At 48.4% G+C, this 20,379-nt stretch overlaps 1 protein-coding gene across 1 annotated transcript in view; it reads right to left on the bottom strand.

Moving 5' to 3' along the window:
* The window catches only part of exoc4 (exocyst complex component 4), a 113,279-nt gene that overhangs the window by 53,964 nt on the left and 38,936 nt on the right, over positions 1-20,379 (bottom strand). Inside the window, exon 10 of the mRNA XM_048267252.1 lies at positions 17,378-17,474. Coding sequence (XP_048123209.1) covers positions 17,378-17,474 — 97 coding nt within the window. The remainder of the gene's footprint in view (positions 1-17,377; positions 17,475-20,379) is intronic.

The following is a 20,379-nucleotide window of genomic DNA, read 5'->3' as shown; positions in this document are numbered from 1 at the left end:
ATCTGTTCCTGTGGTTGACTGTTAGCTTGAGTTGTGTTTTAGCTTTAAGTCTGTACCCGACTATCCTGACAAGTGACTCTCTTCCTCCATATAGGCAAAGGGTGAGAGGAAGTGAGTGAGTCTTGGCCAGCCTGATCTGTCCCCTTAACCTGGGTGACATTCACTGAAGTGCGAGTTGACCGGACGAGCGCACTTCAGGGAGGGCAGACCGCGAGGACTATCGACCTGCCGCCGAGGGTCGATGGCAAAGCGAAAACACGACGGACGGAAAGTTCTGGCTCTGTCTGCTTCCCCTCTATCCCCTGGTGGCTTGAGCTGGGCTGGGGCTACTGGGGAAAGGTTCCGGATGCCGATAGCGACTTGGCCAATGCGACGGGATGACTCAGCGATGCTGCTCCTATCGACCCTGGGAGCCCTTTGAGACCCCGGCTCAACAGCCTCTTTGAAGGAGAGAGCCACGGGCCATGCTTAACCCAAATGCGAGAGGACAACACACACACACACACACACACACACACACACACACACACACACACACACACACACACAAATACAAACAAATCTTGAGAGTGCACATTGAAACACACATTGAGACTATGTGTCATCATCTAAGGGGCCTGGAAGGAAGGGCTTGCAGACGGTTTGGGCAACAATAAATGTTTAAATGAAGCACTCTGAAAATGAAGCTGCGGACGCAGTCAGCGCATATAAAACCCATTTGGTGGACACAGGCCCTAATAGAACTAAACCCTTATGCAGTATGCTGCCACATTCCTTTACCAGGGGACAAACACCCATCATATTTACAAACAGAACGCCTGAGCAAATATCTTTGGCTCTGTCTGCACACATCACAGGACTCAATGTGCCATCTTGCCATTAATTCATGCTCTGTGTCTGTTTTATCCCCTTCACTTTACAACACTTGCTCCCTCATGGCCACCTAGACACACAGTCCCAACCCCCCCTGCCTCTCACACACCCAGACTCCTTGGGGTTCACCTTCCCATCACGCTTTAATAAAACACACCACTTTCACTGTCCATGTCGTTCCTGTCTCTACCAACTCCCTCCTACACTAACACCCCCACCCTCACCACTCATTTTCTCTCTCTCTCTGGTGTAGTCTCTCCTTTTCCTCTCCTCCGGCAGCCATTCAGCGGGCCCTTATTTCTCCACAGGCGGCCCCAATCCTCTGGCCCAGGCAGTAAATTGAAATGGGTTAGAGGTGCGGGTGCAGGCTGATTGAATCTGAAAAGAAAACTGCCATAAAATAAGCCAGGCAGAGGGGGGCCGTAATACGGGCGGCCGGTGACAAGAGACAACGTTGACTGCGCAGGTGTTTGGGACGAGAGACGCCCATAGACGGAGGAAAGGGGAGAGTGGGGTTGGGGGGGGTGATACCGAGAGGAGGGGGCGGCTGGAGGCAATTTTGAAAATATTTGCTCAACTTCACAGCCGCTTGCACTGTGGGGGGAAGAAAGTAAGCTATTTCAAGAGCCCCTGGTGGCGGCCCCTTTCTCCCTCATCGCTCTTTCATGCCCAGCACATCACTTAGTGATGTGGGCTTTAGATGAGGCCTCGCCTTTGCACAATGACCCCAGAGCGGTGGGAGACGTGTGGGGAAGGCAATGGCACATTTCAGATTTTCCACGGTCAGCCTGGCCGTGATGATCACCTTTTGCTGACTTTCCACGGACGGGTGTCCATCCCAGCGGGGGAGGGGTGGGTGGATGTGGACGGTGCTTCTTTGAGCTTTAAGGCCTCCCGTGAGAAGAATTGGGATGGTGTTATGGTGTGGGGTTTGGAGTTATGGTGTGCTGCCTGTGGGTGTTCTACTGCGGGGGCTCCTGGGAGCACTGTCTTGGAAAACCTGAAGCCGATGCTGACCTTTTCCACCGTTACAAAAGTGACCACGTGAACATGTGATGTGTGGTCATGTGAGGCCATTACAAGTATGTGTACGATATCCAGTCATGCTAACCTTTTTCACTGCAAGCGAACAGCCACAAAAGTGACCAAGACATGCTGTTCTGGTCTGTGTGTAATGGTCCACATGAACATGTAATGCTGTATGTATGTGTGTGTGTGTGTGTGTGTGAGTGCGTTTGCGTATGTGTGTGTGTACAGTATGGCATTTCAGGGGGGTGGTTAGGCACATGCATGGCCACTTGACTTGTTACTGGGTATTCAAAGTATGTGTACGGTATACAGCGACAGTGTCCAAGTCATGTGCCCTTAGCTTGACCTGACCGCGAGGAAGCGGTCATTGCTGAGGTCACGGATGAAACGGGAGACAGAAGGAGGGACGTTGCCGCTCACCTGGCGGAGGGAAGGTGGTAAAAGAGAGGAATGGGGGCAATGGCGCATCTCTAATGTGATGAGAGCGGCCTGGGCAATTCCACCGTGATTACTGTCTGTCTGAATGATGGGGGCGTGGGAGTGTACTCAGCCCTAAAGGAAATAAGCTCAACCACTCAGGGGTGGAAGATTCCGGAAGACCCAAGGCAGCTTGTGTTTTCTCTACTCTTTGCTGTGTGAGTAAGCTAAGTACCATCTTCAAGTGACTTTATATGGAAAAAATAATCTATTTTCAGACTGATTTACTTTATCTTTCAACAATATTATTTTTATTCTCTCGAGTACCGGAATTTTGCTCGGTTAATATTTCTCTTTTCATTTCAATATTAATAAACCTTCCACTCCCTGACATTTGTGTGAAAATTTATATTGTCACAGCCTGACAAACCTGAAATTTACTTGTTCCTCAACGTGGCCTTTGTTGCTAAGAAAACGGCCTTGATATTCCATATTTCACTTCAATCTGTTTCTCATGCCCCAAATCTAATTTGCACTTGACACCTGGCATTTGCATACAGTGAGCTTTCCAGTCTCCTTAAATGAGAGAGCTGTACTGGTGTGGGGGTGGTGAGGGGGAGGAGAAGGGGGTAAACAGCCTTCATCTAATCCTTTTAATTATGAGCATGCAAATGGCAAGGGCGGCCATCGCTGCATGATTTGTGGCAATTTTCGGTGAGAAGACAATGTCTATGTGCATGTAAACACGTACTAATCAAGAAACGTGCTTCCACTAATCATGGCTAGTTAAACGCAGATAGTTTTTCCTTCCTCGCTTAAAAGACGACATGAGTAACGCTGCATCCAACTAAACAGTTCAAAAAGACGAACCACCTGATGCCAGGAGCGTGCGCACACACACACACACACACACACACACTCCCTTACTGTAAATCTCAGCATGGAGAAAAGCCAGAAGGAAGTGATGTTACTTCCTCCTAACCATGTTCCTGTCTTATTATGATTTCCCATGCTGATTACAGTCTCACAATAGGCTTCTTTTCAAAGTACAGAAAATATATGAGAATTTGAAAGTTGGCCAGTCCTAAATGGAAGCTCTCTGTATGTATTCCCATACCGTGTCTGTGATGGAAATCCTGCTCTGACAATGGGTGAGTCAGGGTAGGGAATAGGAGTCTGACTAACAATAATGATCAGGTTCATTCACAGAGCTCGCTTATGAACACCAATCCCAGACCATTCACTTCACTTCATTAACAGCACCCTTGCGCTGGGTATGGCTGTTCAAAGAAGGTAATATATCGAAAATGAAAGTTTGATATTCAGAATCTACCGTTAGATTCCTATTTAGCTCAGTGTTTCACTCGTTTTGTTACTCTGTGTGAAGATTTCTGGGCCTGCTCAGTACTCAGTAGCGCCCAACAGAACATGTCCACTGTCTGATATCTCCGTCAGTCCCTCCAAAAGCATATCTCTTTCCACACTCTGCAGACTTCATATCGCCTATCCTCCCTCTCCCCCTCATAACTCTAGTAGAGAAGTTGATGAGACTGACGCGTCGTACTTAGCAAATGACATTTGAAAAACCAGGGGGAATAAATACTGGGGGATAAAGACTCGACTCTAATGTTCTCAAATCCATTAGAATCTCATATTCACACATCACGGAAATCGCATTACAGGCCGGCGTAATGTCATTTCTCTGGCTTTGGGAGCATAGCTGTGAGGGTGAGACAGTAACATCAAACATAATGGATTTTTGGCTTCACCTTTTTTTTCCCTAACAGACGGCTTGTGACTGGAAGCTGGGTTATTGTGCTTTGGTAACCATTCTTTTTCGCCCTGTCACTTTGTTTTTGTCTTTCTCTTTTTCTGTTGTCGTAATAAATTTATCCTGCAACAATCTCGCTGTGGGAGAAGAGAGGAGAAACAGAGCAATGAACCAGCTCAAGGCAAAAGCAGCGGGCCTTGCAATCCTGCCGTCTCTGGCGAAACTCCAATTCTCCAGAAAGTTCTCCCGACTCTCACCCTGTCGCCAGGAAAGAAACAGAGAGAAATGGCTCTGTGTGAAACTGGGGAGTTTTATTCAGTGAGACATTAATAAATCTCGGATTTCGGAGCAAAAACAGAAAGCAATACCACACATGGTGAGGCACGACACCCGAAACCAGCGCTCACCACGTTGCCTCCACCCCTGACAAGAACGGAGCGCACGGAGGTAACATCTGCTGTTTGCTACGCTGCAAAAAGGCGAAGCACCTGATGCCAGGAGCCCCTCCTTCAGAGGGCCACAGTTTGGGCAATGACATCCACCCCAAGCTTAATCTCAGCTCAATAGCCCTGTCAACTCAGGCTGCTGACACACAGGCGAAGTGTGTGTGTGTGTGCGTGTGTATTTGGGGGTTTGGGTGTTTGTGTTTGTGTGTGTGTGTGTGTGTGTGTGTGTGTGTGTGTGCTGTATGTGTTTGAAGGTGGGGGGGGGGGGGTTGAGGATCTATAAAACCATTAGACAAACGTGCTGTGATTGCAAGTCAGAGGTGATGTCGTACCGGCAATTAATGCTTTCGCAAAAGTGCTGTAATTGCCCTCGCTGGCGTCCTCCGCTGCGCATAAATGAGTGCGGCCCACATGACGAGCGGTTCCCCACGCGCCAGGACCCCCGTGGAGGGCGAAAGCACTGCGGAGGGCACGCTCGCTCGCTTGGGGCTAACGAACGGTGCCAACGCGGGACCGCACTCACGGTCGAGCCTCAACCCACGACTGCCAGCTTGCACTTTCCACGAGACCAACCATTACAAGAGCACGCATAAGCCACGGGCCATAAACAGGGGAGTAGGGGGAAAATAAAGAGAAAGAAAAAGATAGACAGACAGAGAGAGAGAGAGAGAGAGAAGAGAGAGAGAGAGAGAGAGAGAGAGAGAGAGAGAGAGAGAAAGAGAGAGGGGAGAGAGAGAGAGAGGGAGAGAGAGAGAGAGAGGGAGAGAGGGAGAGAGAGAGAGAGAGAGAGAGAGAGAGAGAGAGAGATTCTAGAGTGGAGAGCATGCATTTCCTTCCTCCATCATTGTTAATGTCCAGTTAATGCGTTGGAATCCTGGGCACTCCCTCCATCTAACATTATTTACAGCAGTGAGCTCCAAAATGACAGCTGGCCCAAAGGTTTTAATTCAGTTTTAGAGCCTCCATGGTGTGTTAGTGTCTTGTGTGATGAGACAGCACTATGGGAAAAACAATCGAGCTTGAGCACTACACACAGCCTTTTTAAAGTCCAGCTGGTTTGCCTTGGGCCACGTTGTCCAGGATCACTGCCCCCAACTCCCACTCTGAACGGATGCAAAAATGAGGTGTATTCAAAATCAATAGTGTTTAACAAAATTGCCAGGGCAATTTGAACAGCATGAGCAATGGCTGCACCGAAAAGAGAATTGTTTCCTCCATTCAACCACGATTTTAATTCCTTTGTTTTTTTCTTGCACTAGACTGTCCCATCTGTCTTTCGTAATCTTTCTCTTCCCTCGTACAGTCTCTGCTCTATCCATCTCTCTCTCTCTCTCTCCTTCGCAGTCCTCCTTGGGTCAGATCAGATCTGCTCAAGTCTCCATTCACTCATATCATAAAGAGTCTAATGGGCTGTTATTACCTGCGCAGCATGGCCTCCGCTCAGCCGCCATTAGCCCCCCTCGGCCCCGGTGAAAGGGCTCTATCTTCAGCAGGCAAAAGAGATGCACTGCCTGTCCCTCCACCGGCCGACGCCTGGGAGGCTGCACAGCTGATTGTGGAGATGGGAGGATAGGAGCTATGGACAGAGAAGAAGAGATTCGCTACTCCAGGACAGAGAGAAGAGGCGATTTAGCACGCCGTGGATGCATTCATCTGACTGGATTGCTTTGCCGTTTACGGATCAACACAGGCGTATTGTTTCAACAGATGGTATTGTGTATGAATTTAAACACACACACACATATACAAAGAGTGTGTCCTACGCAATTGTACAAAAGAGGAAGAAATAGAGACGTGGAGAGACACAGACACACACACACACACACACACACACACACACACACACACACACACACACACACACACACACACACAGCAAAAGAGTGAGGCTGAGAAAGACACAAGAAATTATCTGCTGACCGCGAACGAATGCAGTCTCCAGTAGAGAAAATATAATTACAGAGAGGGCAGTCTAGCCCAGCACAACAGATGCCGCACTTTCACCTGCTGGATCAATGCAGAGCTTAAGTCTGTGCATAACAACAACAGCCCCTAGCATGACAACCACAGACATCTCCTACTCTCTTTCTCTATCCACATCCCTCACTTCTTCTCCCTCTCTCTCTCTCTCCTGCTCGCTCCTTGCATCCCTCTTTACTTCTCCATGAGAACGACCTCGCGACCTGTGCTAGGGAATACGAACACAAGAGTATATCAGACATTAACATTCAAATGTGAGATGACGAGAACCGTCACGAAACCAAGATCTCTTCATTCATATTCATTTCAACGGATCGCAGATACAACCGTGTTGGCACGCGGTGAAAAAAAAAACTCATCATAAAACATCTGCTCAGCGTTAGACTTTAACTCCAGAGGGAACAGCTGGAATTGGGACTCTGAAAAATGAATAACTTAAACCCAGGGGAGAAGGACGCACCTGAACCACAAAATCAGCCACTATGTCCACTTCATCTCACAATCACGCAGGAAACATAGCCGGGATTTAATTTGACTCGACTTTGATGATTGCCAATTACTCGGTTTGATTTTTATTTAGCGGCCGATCTCTCTCCTTAACTGGTAAACTTCCCACTTAGCCTGCAATTGGACCGAGGTGAGCGGAGGAGAGTATCTCCGCTGTGACCTTAATTGACTGATGGCATCCCGAAAGATGGATTACCGTACGCAACAGACCAATTAAGCTTCATTAGTAATCTGGCCTCGCCTCGTGCTGAGGAGGATCATATCTTCTCAGAGAGATCGAGCTGCAAGACTCCTCAAGATGTCTCCTTACACTCACTACTATCTGACCATCTCCACAGGACCATGGGAGAGTCTTTAAAATGGCTTCTCGACAGTTTGCCTTTGCCATCATGGAGGAAAGAAGGAAGGATAAGAAGAAGGGAGGGAGCGAGAGAGAAATAAAGAAAGAGAGAGAGAGAGAGAGGGAAAGAGAGAAGGAGGGAGGTAAAGGTGAAGGGATGATGCAGTAATTTAGTCTCAACGACATTCTTTTTCTCCCCCACCAACACAGCCCACCACCCCCCACGCACAGCCCACTGCCCTCCCCGCTCCCCATCATCACTCCTCAGAAGCCTGACCCCCCCAGACGGGTTCCAGGATCAATCAATTACATCTCCACTCCAGCAATCAAACAATGTTATTATCAGGAATCAACTCGCCGACCTGGAAAGCCCGGGGAATCAAAGGCTTCTGTGTTGTCAGTTGCCGGGGTGCTGTGGCGTGTCGCTAACCGGCAGTGGCAGTCTGCCGCACATGCTGGGAGGTTTGAGACGCTCGGGGAATACACTTCAGGCAGGCAGACACACACACACACACACACACACACACACACACACACACACACACACACACACACACACACACACACACACACACACACACTCACTCAGTGGACTTGCAGAGGGAAGCATGGACAGATACACAAAGAGATGCATATAGTAAAAGAAAACAAAAAGACCAGTAGTGTCCATGGGAATTTAGAAGCTTATACTGTATATATCTATACAACATTGACAAGTTGCAGCCTCATTTAAGAAAAGGTCACATTGAGGTATGTGAGCACGGTGCAAAGATGGGAAAAAGAACACAACAATAAAACAACAATAAAACAACAAAACAACAACAAAACAACAAAACAACAAAACAACCATCTGTAACCGACGACCAGAGAAAAATATAAACTCTGAGGTAGATTCACCACACCAAAAAAAAAAAGTTCAGGACTTATTTAAGTAGCAATGTCTCAGAAGCTGTGTTGGGCAAGTCTCGGCAGACAGGATGATGAATGGAGCCAATACCCCGGGTCCTCTTCCCCCAAATGACAGAGAATTTGCCACGACACACCCGGCACCGCTTAGGGGTTGGCCGCTCGCCACAAAGCGCGGATTAGAAACCCTGCGTCCAGGAAAAGCCCAAATCCTCTTCGTCAGGTCCAAAAAGCCGTAAGCTCTCCCGATGGACATCAGAGGAGACGTCGCGCGAGACTTGCTTTGGACAAGAAGGCTGAGGTGACGGCTTTGCCCTGGATCTCTGGACGCCAGCACAACGCGGTGATCAGTGCGGACAGGGGTCCCTCCTGCCTGCCAGTGTTTATGAACTTGCGGCTTTTTGATGGATCACCTACTCGGCCAGACAATCTCTTTTCAGAGCCACTTGCCTTCCAGAGGGTATGCCACTGAGACATCAGATACACAAACGTAACCCCACACGCGCGCACACACACACACACCTCTCCACTCACTAAGAGCTTGGTATAAATAAAATCAATTCAACAGAGGCACAGAGTGACTGAAAGAAAATACAAGAGAATGAGAGATACACACACACACACTCACACACACATATACATACACACACACACACACACACACACGCATACCCACTAAAAGAGAGAAACAGACAGAAAGACAGGCAAACACAGAGACAAAAGATATAAAAACAATCTGAGACTGACTTAAGTCCATCTTGAACAGCCATTATTACAGACATTTAGGGTTTCAAAACGTCTACGCCCACTGAAACTATTCACCTCTTCAAAAACCTCTCCTCAACTCTTCACCCTGCATAAATAGATCAAGCAAGTGTAAGACTGAGACACCGAGATGCAAGATTAGAAGGAGAAGAGCAAAGGATGAGGCAAGATGCGGTTAAGAGTGAGAGTAACGGAGTGAAATAAATCTCTTTTCAGACATCCATCTTCGCCACATTTATTACACAGCCAGCCAGCCAGCCGCGCTTGCGCATCACAGCGCTTAATTCACGTGGCTCCTTTCACAACGCGGCTAGTAGCCGGATCCCCTGTCCTCCCGCAGCCCCATATGAGATGCAGCGGAGCGAGGAGGACATGGGCTGGCCTGATAAGGGCCAAGCTCCAGACATCAGCCGGAGAGGCACGGTTGGGCTCAGTGTCGGCCGGCGGCCCCCTGGTCTCAGTAGTTATTAATGGAGCCCCACTATGGCAGCTCACCAAACTAAATCCCAGCGCTGGGGGGGTCAAAGGTCGGATGGATAGTTATTAGTGCAAAACCTAAGCGGCGAGTCTTGGTCAAGAGCGAGCGGCTGGGTATCTGGTGATCATTACCGCGTGTTCTCCAACAACTGACCATCGGAATATGTTAGCTGGACATGTTTAATGCATCAGGGGTCGGGAGGGGAGGGCGGTCTGGAGAGCCGCGGTGATTAGGATCGGCTGGTGTTGCCGAGCGGAGGGACGCCGCCATTTTGGCTGCGTGAATCTTTCATGCGGCACAGATGAGGATTCGTTCTCTCTCTCTCTCTCTCTCTCTCTCTCTGCTATGTTCCCTGGCCTGTGATGATGGATGAGCCTGGGCTCTGGAGGTCTCAGGCTCGTCCGGCAGATAGGCAGCAGGGGGGGGGGGACGACACTCCAGAGGAGGAGGCAGTGGAGCCATCATTAAAAAAGGGAGAAGAAAGAGAGGGGGGGAAAAAAGATGATGTTTCTATTTCAAGACGACGGGTCGTGGTCATCCGATCGTTCTACCTCGGTCTCCCTCATTCCGCATCTGTCTCCTGGCTATTCCTCCTGACTAAGGTGATTTCCTCCATGTCCTCCGGCGGTTGGCTGTTCTTTCCACCTTTTTGGGACACTGCTTAGCAACAGACCTAAAATCTGCAACAGCAATGCACCAGCAACTCCCATTATTATTTAAAATAATGCCACACACACACTCAGTGGACTTGCAGAGGGAAGCATGGACAGATACTCAAAGAGATGCATATAGTAAAAGAAAACAAAAAGACCAGTAGTGTCCATGGGAATTTAGAAGCTTATACTGTATATATCTATACAACATTGACAAGTTGCAGCCTCATTTAAGAAAAGGTCACATTGAGGTATGTGAGCACGGTGCAAAGACAAAGACACACACACACACACACACACACACCAGCCAGAGGCGGAGATGGACAGTTCATCCAAAGGACTGCGTTTTCTGCGTGCTCAAGTCCTGAGTGAGCATGTGTGGTGCGGAGACCTGGCTCAGTTCTCTGGCCTGGGTTTCAAAGCGAGGGGCCAGTGGTGCGGGGGACGTCTCACACACAGATGCTAAGCCGCTGCCGGAGCCGCCGCTCGGAAACTTCCGGAGTTCACCTGTGCAGCTGGGCTTCACACATCAGCAAAAAAGCACCAAAACGCCTGAGGGGGAAGCTCTCGCAAAAACAAATCTCCTTTCTGGGCATCGGAGCTGAAAGGCTCACAGTATTCCGGATTCCACGTGAGCAGGAAGCATAGTTCTATTCGGGGGGTGGTGGTGGGGGTTTACCTGCATGCAGAAATCATGACAAATCCCTTTGCTCCTTCACTTGTGGGCATTCTTTATCAAAGGCAACAGAACCGACCAGAGACCGAAACTTTGCCTGAGTCTGACATGGAGACGAAACAATAACAAACAAAAAAACAAGACATGTTGCAGAAATGATGTGCTGGGCGCTGCATCAGCAACAGGAAGCCAAGGGGAATGTGACTGCGTCGATGAGCAGAGGAAGGTGCCATTAACCTTAAGATAGAAAACGGGGCGTGCAGGGCTCCCTACTGGCACAGAAACATCTAGAAGATACAATCTCTGGCAGACGAGTTTGCGATATTGGATTTTAAAAGTCTGGCGAAAAACACACACACACACACACACACACACACACACACACACACACACACACACACACACACACACACACACACACAGAAAAGGGCTTCTGCTGAGCTGGCACTTTAAGGCTGGAGATGCCTGCACTGCACCCAGCTTTTTGGATATTTACTCATGCAGTGTGTACAGTTGAGGACAGAGGGCATCTCTGAGTTAAAGAAAGGAAGAACACAAAAAAAGATACAGAGAGAGGCAGACACCAAAAGATAGATAGAGAGAGAGAGAGAGAGAGAGAGAGAGAGAGAGAGAGAGAGAGAGGAGAGAGGTAGATATGGAGAAGGGTATAGAGAGATGGAGAGGGAGAGAGAGAGAGAGAGATAGAGGCAGACATGGAGAAGGGTAGAGAAAGAGAGAGAAGAAAGATGGGGGAGGAGGAGAAAAACAGCTCCTCTGGAGTGGAGATAGTGACAGGTAGCTGCGCCTGGGAGATTCATCCGTCTGTGCATGTTGCCGGAGCTAATGTGCAAAACAAACAGCTCGTCGCTTCTCCTCCGACGCCTCCTGACCTTTCCACAGATAAAAAAAAATAATAAAAAAATCCCTTCTTCCTCCTGATCCACACTGCTGCTCTGTCTGCTTTCACGGCTATGCTCCATGGCTTTAACAGTAGGAGAGACAGAGGGAGGGAGGGAGGGAGGGAGGGGAGGTGAGGGGAAAGAATGGGGTATTTACAAAAGGCAAATCCTCAGATATGTGAGAGAAAGATGTGGGGGAAAAAGGGAATGCTGAGATGGCTTGAGGCTGACTTCATGGATTGAAAAAATTGCAGAACTGCCTGGCTGTAAGTTTTGCTAGAATAATCAATACAGAATTTGCTCCACAATCTTCCTTGGACTTTCCGTAGGCTTCCTTCCGGTACATAGTTGGTGCAGGGAGGAGTACATAATCAGCACGGCACAGAAAGACTGGGTTTAGAATCTGCTGTCTCCACACTGTGCTCTTCCTATGTATTAGGCCCTTCCTTTTAGGAGAGGGCTGTGATCTGTAGGGGGGTCATTTTGCGGGTGGATTTTGGAGGCTAGTGGACAACAGTATGTTGACAGGGGAGCAGAATAGAGCACGGCACAGATCGATTCCCCCCCATACATAACACTCTGGAAAAACTGGAGATAGAGAGAGAGATAGAGGTGCGTCAAAATGACAGAGTAAGAGGGGCACTTGTTACATGATGACAAGCCTTGCAGATTATTGTTTCCTTACAAAGGGCTGAATTGGGAAAGGACTGAAGGCCAGGCATATTCTCAGCAGCCCTCTCCAATCACAAAGGGGGATTATTGATGATGGTGGCAGCGTTTAGCCAGCCCCTTTGCCCTTTCAGCAAGCTAAAGTCGCTTTTTCATACCCGAGTCCCAAGTGCACCAGAAAAAGCCAGGAGCAAAAACAGCTTCGTTCTGAATGCAAAATTAGGGGGGAAGGTGTTACTCATAACTTCTAATTAATTTAATAGTGGAACATTTATCCCCTGAAATTGAATTTGTAAAACACACCTGATTAAACATCAAGCGAAAAATTATCCTGCCAAATTCCACAGCCACCAGTTATCAGTAAGTGGGCCTTAATAACTTCTCTCCGGTTCTCCTCCATCCTCCCATGCCTCCGTACTTTAGTTGCCTGACGTCTCCTCCTCTTCATCTCCTTCCTCTTGCATACTGACTCTTTGTCCAGTGGCTGCCTATGGCTACGTTGCATAAGGTGCAGAGTAAGACAAAACACTTCCCAAGCTCTTCGTGGCCGGTCAGTCCCCTTCTGTTAGGACTGAAAGGCTGCTCATTGTGACAACAGCACAGTGATGACAGGTCAGATGCAGGGATGGACTAGTATAGGGCCCTTTCATCTCTTGTTGCTGTCAGTGTGTGTTAGGTCTCTCATATGACAAAGAGCATACTGAAGTTCAGAGCGGGGAAACAGGAGTCTCCTCTACTGACTCACTCAACACATTGTTATAGTCAAATCACCACACCAATCATTCAAAGGCAACTTTGTATTTGTTTGGCTTGAGTCAGACAAACAGTAACTTCTTACTTCCATGGTACTTTAACATCAGATAATGTCTGATGATAACAAAAAACAACTACAGCTTAATTGCTTCAGAATGACAAATGATTAGGGCATCCAGCCAAAACTGAATATGGTGAAGCTACTCCAAATTAATTGTGTTGTGTGTAGCAATGTCTTATGCTTAAGAGAGAAAAGCTGGACGTTTCTGTTTTTTCACTGTCACCATGCTAAATGAAGCTCAACATGAATACATTACAAGGTCTGATTGATACGCCATTATAAAGTTGAAGCAAGATGAAACTTTCTGAATTCAAACCTTCTTGAAACATCTGCCTGAGAGCGTCGATAAGCCCAACCAAGAACATTTTAAAAATCCTTTACTGCTCTTAGGATGGACAGAGCTGCTTTGTGTCTTTTCTTTAGAGTTTTGAGAGGGGGGAGGAAATTAAAGAAAGTTTGATAACTGGTGGTTGAGAGAGATAAGAAGAAGAAATGGAATGGAAAAAAAGATAAATGTTCATATGAATGCCTTAAATCGATTGCCATTACAGTCTTGATTTTACACAAAATTCCTCCAGAATTGCAGTCCCTGGAGTACCGGTAAGTAACCGAAGAGGTTCTGAAAGACTTGGAAAGAAGAGGGTGACGAGTTCAGAGATCCCAGACACTGAGAGCCAAAATATGTTGATGCAGTGTGAACATAATCAATATCAATGTCAATTTACTTAAAGAGCATATTTAAAAACAATGTCAGTTGACCAAAGCACAATAAGTTGAGGTCGGACATGTGCATATTTAACTTTAAAGGCTAAAAAAAACTGATTATTTACTCGTAAATACCCAAGAATGGAAGGCAAAACGAATGTGAGTATAAGCGACAAGCCTCATCTCCAAAAACATGACATATGGAGGAGGAATTTCCGTGGTACTCCTCCAGATTGATAATGCAACGGCTCATTAGAAATGCTGTAGCTTGATCACCAGTGTGCCATGTTGTGTATGTTTGAGAAATGGCCCCGCTGTGCTCTCTTGCTCTCACTTGGTGTCTCTGTCTTTCTCCAGGACGCACCCCCATGCAGATGTTGCAGGGACACCTACTGCGGATGGGTCCAGCCCTGTGCGTCTGTAATGAGCCGTGGCTGATATTTACATGGCCCCCAGACGCCCTTCACCAGGGGGACTGCCACAACACACAGACCCCACACAGAGATCAACACGGGGGTTGGGTGGATGGGTGAGTGGGTGAGACAGAGGGGCGGGGAGGAGAGCATTTGTCACTGCCCCACGCTGTGCCACCCTACCCGCCCTCACTTCTGGCCTCCATCCTCCAGCGCCCGCTGCCTTCCCTGCTGCCGCCCGGCGACGGAGAGGCCAGAAGCCCCCCAGCATCTGCTCCCTCACCGGGGTGCGATGGCAGACACCCGGGCCCTGCCAGCGCTAATCAACAGTGAGCACGGATGCAGGCGAGGAGAGAGGGAGATTACAGGGCTCTGAGAGCTGCGTTCCCCCCCTCCACCATCATCACCACCACCACCACCACCACCCTCAGCACCAGCCTTCCACCACCTCCATCCAAATGCCAACCTCGGTCAGGGCAGCAGGGTTTAAATACCACTCAAATGTCAGCGGGAGGCCACACAAGTCAAACTAAATTACCACCTACCTGCTCTGACTCCCCTCACTGCGTTCCAAAGGTGCAGGTGCCAGAGAGAATGTGTGTGCGTGTGTGTGTGTGTGTGCTTGTGCCAGTGTGTGTGTGTGTGTGTGTGTGTTTGTTCAAGTGTGTGCACATGTGTGAGTGTGTGGGTGTATATGGGCCTGCCTCAAGCCAGCCTGGCACATTAAATATTTCAGCAACTCAGTTTGTTTTTTAAACATTTCCCCTCTCGGAGACACCTATACACACTTCCACCAAAACACTGACAGGTCCACAGAGCTCTGCTTTCATGCTGATCGATTGGCTGCTGTTGCTCATACCCAGCTCTTTGCCGCGAAGCTCAAACACCTCCCATAAAATGGCACTATACGCAATGAAAACACACAGAGTCTCCCATAAAGCCCTCGTATTGATCCTCAGGGTGAGAACTGATACTCCGAGAAAAGTGTTTTGGTGCCTCACACCAAACGAAACTGTAGACACTTTGGTAGAAGCAAGCCAATACATTACCTTCCTCTATGGACTGATCTTCCTGTGTAAGCAACCCGACAGGGCTATTGATCGGCACCTCAGGAGAGTCTCGAATACCCCGGTGTGCTCAGCCCGAGCTGTTCAAATCTTATGCACAACTTTCAATGCTCCAAACAAAGTCCCCAGTTGCACGTCTCAACTTACAAAAAAAAAGGTCTCATTTGTATGAGACATTGTTACAATAGCCATTCTGATTGTTTTGCTTTGCATTTGACTCCTAATTATAATGGTCATGCACACTCTGTTGTTTCAATGTTTATGATGGAAAAACACAAGCAATGCCAAATGACAAGGGGCCAGGAGGCAAAGCCAACATCCAACAACATCAGCTTCCCTTATGTGATGAGTGCCAACTCTTACCATCACACGTGCAAAGAGTGTGTGCATCAACCAGCTCCAGTTTTAGGACTTCCTTTTATTGTGTCTGAGCATCAAACACACTCACTCTTTGTGACCTCTATCTCAGCGTCACAATCAAACCTTGGCAGATGACCACAGACCTGTCTGTTTACTCATTGTCCTGTGAAACTGTCCTGTCCATCTTCCATCTCTCTATCTTTTAGCCTTGCTGTGAGAGAGAAATGAAATAGAATGAACTCGGCCCCTGTGGGCACTCTGTTGTGAGAAGCTGACCTGACATCGCTTACAGGAACAAAAAAAAAAAGGTCAGCCTCGCTCAGCTGACAGCTCTGACATCCTACTAGAAGTATCCCACACACACACACCAATAGCAGTGGGCCCTTTCCTTTATGGCTGTCTCTGTTCAAAATTGACAATGAAGAACAAACAACACAGTGCGGTTAATTAGAGGGGGCTGAATATTGACTAAGATGGATTGAGGCAAGGGCCCACAGTCTGAAAGCCCGCTATTAAGACAAATAATGCCTTGCACCACTGATGGAGCATGCTTATTGATTGAGACAATAAGAAACGCCACCCAGATCGTCATGGCCTCTTGTTGACCATCACAAATAGTTGGCAGGGGGGGTGGGGGTGTCTAAGAGGGACTGTGGTCGAGGGTGAGCGAGGGCGAGGGTGAGCAAACAATGCCGTTCAGTGACATGACGTGGACAAGCTCAAAGGATTTAAAAAATTTGAACAGTGAATGTGTAATGGATGCTTTGGAGATGCATCGTCCCATAGCGGGTCAAATCGAATTATATCGGGAGATGGGAATCAGATTTCTTGCCTTCAGAGGCTTCCCGAGACCGTACCAGACTCAGCAACCGAAATTCAAACCATCTCTGGATGGACGTGCGGACGAATTACCAACGTGATCTCAGACGCACAAAAGCAAAGAGAGAACAAGTACAAAACGTCACTCTCTCTGTTTATAGAAAACGGACATCTGGACATTCAGGAAATGGAGAGAAATGAATTGGATGATGTGTTTCATCGTTCCCTGAGAGGGACATGAATTGGATTGCTAGGAACATCAGCATTCTCTGAGTCATGTCATTATGTGGGCTTGTTGACCGGCTACATGTCTATAATGCACCGGTAATACAACAAGGCATTAGCGGGGCCGGCCCATGATGGCACGGATTGGAACATTGAAAGCGGAATTGAGCGGGGAGCGGGGCCAGGCGGAGTGCTCCATCTCACTCCATCAGAACGCATCAAACTCAGCGGCCGGGCCATCCGCGGGAGGGGACACTCGCTATTTGTGCATTCTGTGAGAGCGTGCATGTGGACCTCTCCTTTCTGTAGGTAAGAATAAATTGCAAGACCAATGTGTGTGTATGTGTGTGTCTGTATGCCTGTGTGTCTGTGTATGTGTGTGTGTGTGTATGTGTGTGTCTGTATGTCTGTGTGTCTGTGTATGTGTGTGTGTGTGTGTGTGTGTGTGTGTGCATGTGTGTATGCATGTGTGTGTGTGTATGTATGTGAGAGACACTGAGGAAGACTGGTAGCTGGTAGAGGGGACCCAGGGGAGGGGTGGGGGTGTGTTGGAGGGGTGTCCTACCGCAGCAGAGGCTGGAATATGAGGGTGATGTTTCTGGCCCCAGGTTTGCACAGGAATTTGGTCTCGCCGCCTTCGATCAGGTTGTCATCAGCGCCACCTGACAGGAAAGAGAAACAACAAATCATGAGCACAGGGAGATTTAAATAGGCTGTTGTAGTGAGCTCAATCAGCTGGGCGGACAAAACTCATTCCACAATTCAGCTCAACAACAGTTTCCTTCCGAGAGCACACATACAAAACAAATGAGAAAACCACACCTCACATGTGTCATATGCAGACGTGAAGCTGAAGGGAGAACACACACATCATCATAACACTGCTTGTTGGAGCAAATATGAGAGAAAATATACAAAAAAAAAACCAACTTGCACATCAAAACAGCTCCCGTTACAAATTGAATGTGCGTAACATTTCAAGCGCGTTGCTCTTCTTCAGACTGCGTACTACAGTAATACACACACATACACAGCCTATAAATAAAGACTCGGCACACACAGACCAAGTCGATGCTGATCACATCAGAATTCGCCCATCCTTGTCTGATAAAGCTGTGCCACGCTTCAGCACACACCACTGGGTATAGCAGCCTCACCCACCTGCCTCCCCCTCCACCCCCTCTCCCCTCTCCCTGCCACCTCCCAGCAAGCAACAGGTTAGTGAGGAAATGGGACTGTGCCACTGGAGAGGCCTCCACACCATGCATCTGCCCTTATTAAGTCTACTGATCCCGACGTAACCGGTGTAATTGACAAGAGAGCGAGCGGTGCGTGGCGGTCGATCGAAAAAGAACAAAAAAAAAATGACAGCAGCTCGCCGACCACCTCCGCACGCCCTGTCGCCTCCGTCAACAAAGATGCCCGCGAGAGCGTGGGCGGAGGAGTCGCCTCCACCCTGGTGCTGTGCCGACTGCCAACGTGGGCTGTTACGGCCGCAGAGTGGTGCGAACCGCTGGAGAGATTTGGGCGATTTTTAGATCGCCACTTCCAAGATGCCAGCCACGACAGGCAAACGTCTATGAAGAAGAAGAAGAAGAAGGCGACACATGCAAGGACGTGACAAAGAGAGCTAACACAGCCAAAGAAAGACAGAGGAACAGCAAAGTGAGAGAGGAAAGGCAGATGAGAAGAGAGAAACTGCAGAGAGGACAAGAGAAGGGGCAGCCGTGGCCTACTGGTTAGGGCTTCGGGCTTGTAACCAGAGGGTTGCCGGTTCGATCCCCGACCAGTACGAACAGCTGAAGTGCCCTTGAGCAAGGCACCCAACCCCTCACTGCTCCCCGAGCGCCGCTGTAGCAAGGCAGCTCACTGCTCTGGGTTAGAGTGTGCTTTACCTCACTGTGTGTTCACTGTGTGTTCACTAATTCACGGATGGGATAAATGCAGAGACTAAATTCCTTGTATAAGTATACTTGGCCAAGAAACCTGATTTACATTTACAGAAACAGAATGAAGCAAATAGTAAAAGACTCCGGTAAGACTCAACAAAAAACACAGTGTTGCATTTCTTTTAACTTCAATTCAGTTGTGGTGAGGTGTATGGTTGTTAGTAGGGAGAGTGGGTGAGAGACAGGGAGAGAGAGAAGACTATATCTACGCTGGAGGGAGTAAGTCATTATGTACATGATGTGTGTTTAAAATAGAGCATATGCAAGAATCTAGCTGCAGTTGTGTGTGTGTGTGTGTGTGAGCGGGTGGGTGCCACATGTTTGTGTGTGCGTGTCGTCGCTGACAGCCCAGTAATTACAGCAGGTGTCCTTGCGGGGCCTGGGCGACATCAAGCTCATCACGCTGTCAGTGCACATCGGGAGGACAAGAGCTCACGTTGCGCCGCCTCACCGCTAATCCACCACGACTGCCCATGATCTGAGCGGAGGGAGTTGGGGAAACCGCCTGCATTCAGATGCCCGCCGCATCGCACCCCTCCCCCCCCCCCCTCCCTCCCTCCATCCTTCTTTCTTTCTCTTCGCTTCTCTCTCCAGCTCTCCTTCCTTCTCGCCAGCCTCAAAGGATGCCTCCAGGACGCCTTTTGTGGGACAACAGAGCTCTTTTTCAACAAGAGCCTTCGTCTTTATTTTTGTGTATGTTTTTTTTACAAAAGAGTGAGAGAGAGCATGAGCTTTTATAGTTGCTCTCTGTATGAGGGGGAAAAAATACTCGAAGGCCTACATTTTCCCACTTGTTTTTTTTTTCTTTTGCGTGAAATTCATTTCTGTGGAAACCCTGCGCTTGTTGCTAAGTGGAGACGGAACCCACGTCCAATTTTCTCGCCTCTTCCTCCTCCTCCTCCTCCTCACCTTCTCCTCCTCCTCCTCTCCCACTTGCTCCATCCGTTCTCCGCTGCCAATTCAATTAAGAGTCAATTACGAGCACCAAACAAAGCTGCTCCCACACGCTCTCCCACGGCATCGAGAGAACAACAGGCAGATGGGGTGAAACAGAGAAAAGAGAAAAGAGAAGAGAGAACAGGAGAGAGAGAGAATGGAGGAGGAAGCGGGTGGCTTTGTGTGCATCGCATCCATTTGCAACCACAGACAAAGAAGGGCACAGAAGTCATCAGGTAACTAAGAAGGATTAGAGATGTACGGATCACATGATTCAATCCCCCTTCCACATTTTCATTTACTTCTGACAGAAGAGTCAACAGCCCCTCCCACCCCCCCCCCCGTCTCCAAAGCCTCTCATCTAGTGCCAAGTTAGCATGACATGCATTAATATTCTAATTTAGCTTGTTAATATTAATGACTGTTATATGATCTCTGCAGCTTGGTGACAGTAAGAGGTCTGGCCCCTCTGTCATCATTGGATCACAAAAGAGTAAAGAAATTGGAGTACGCAGAAGGTCCAAGAAGGGCCTTGTGGGTTAATGCTGTGTGCCTACAAGTATGTGCATCCATAGCGTTTTTCAAAATGCAACACCGTATGCAAGAGCTGGGCTGCTCTGGCGTGCACCTGTTTGTAGATGTGTGTTATTGTTTCCAGTGAGTGCGTCTGAGCTGCTGTGTG

The sequence above is a fragment of the Alosa alosa genome, chromosome 17 (genome assembly GCF_017589495.1).
Source record: "Alosa alosa isolate M-15738 ecotype Scorff River chromosome 17, AALO_Geno_1.1, whole genome shotgun sequence".
Classification (NCBI taxonomy): domain Eukaryota; kingdom Metazoa; phylum Chordata; class Actinopteri; order Clupeiformes; family Clupeidae; genus Alosa; species Alosa alosa.
The sequence above is the reverse complement of the archived record's forward strand: the minus strand, read 5'-3'. Positions and strand labels throughout refer to the sequence as shown.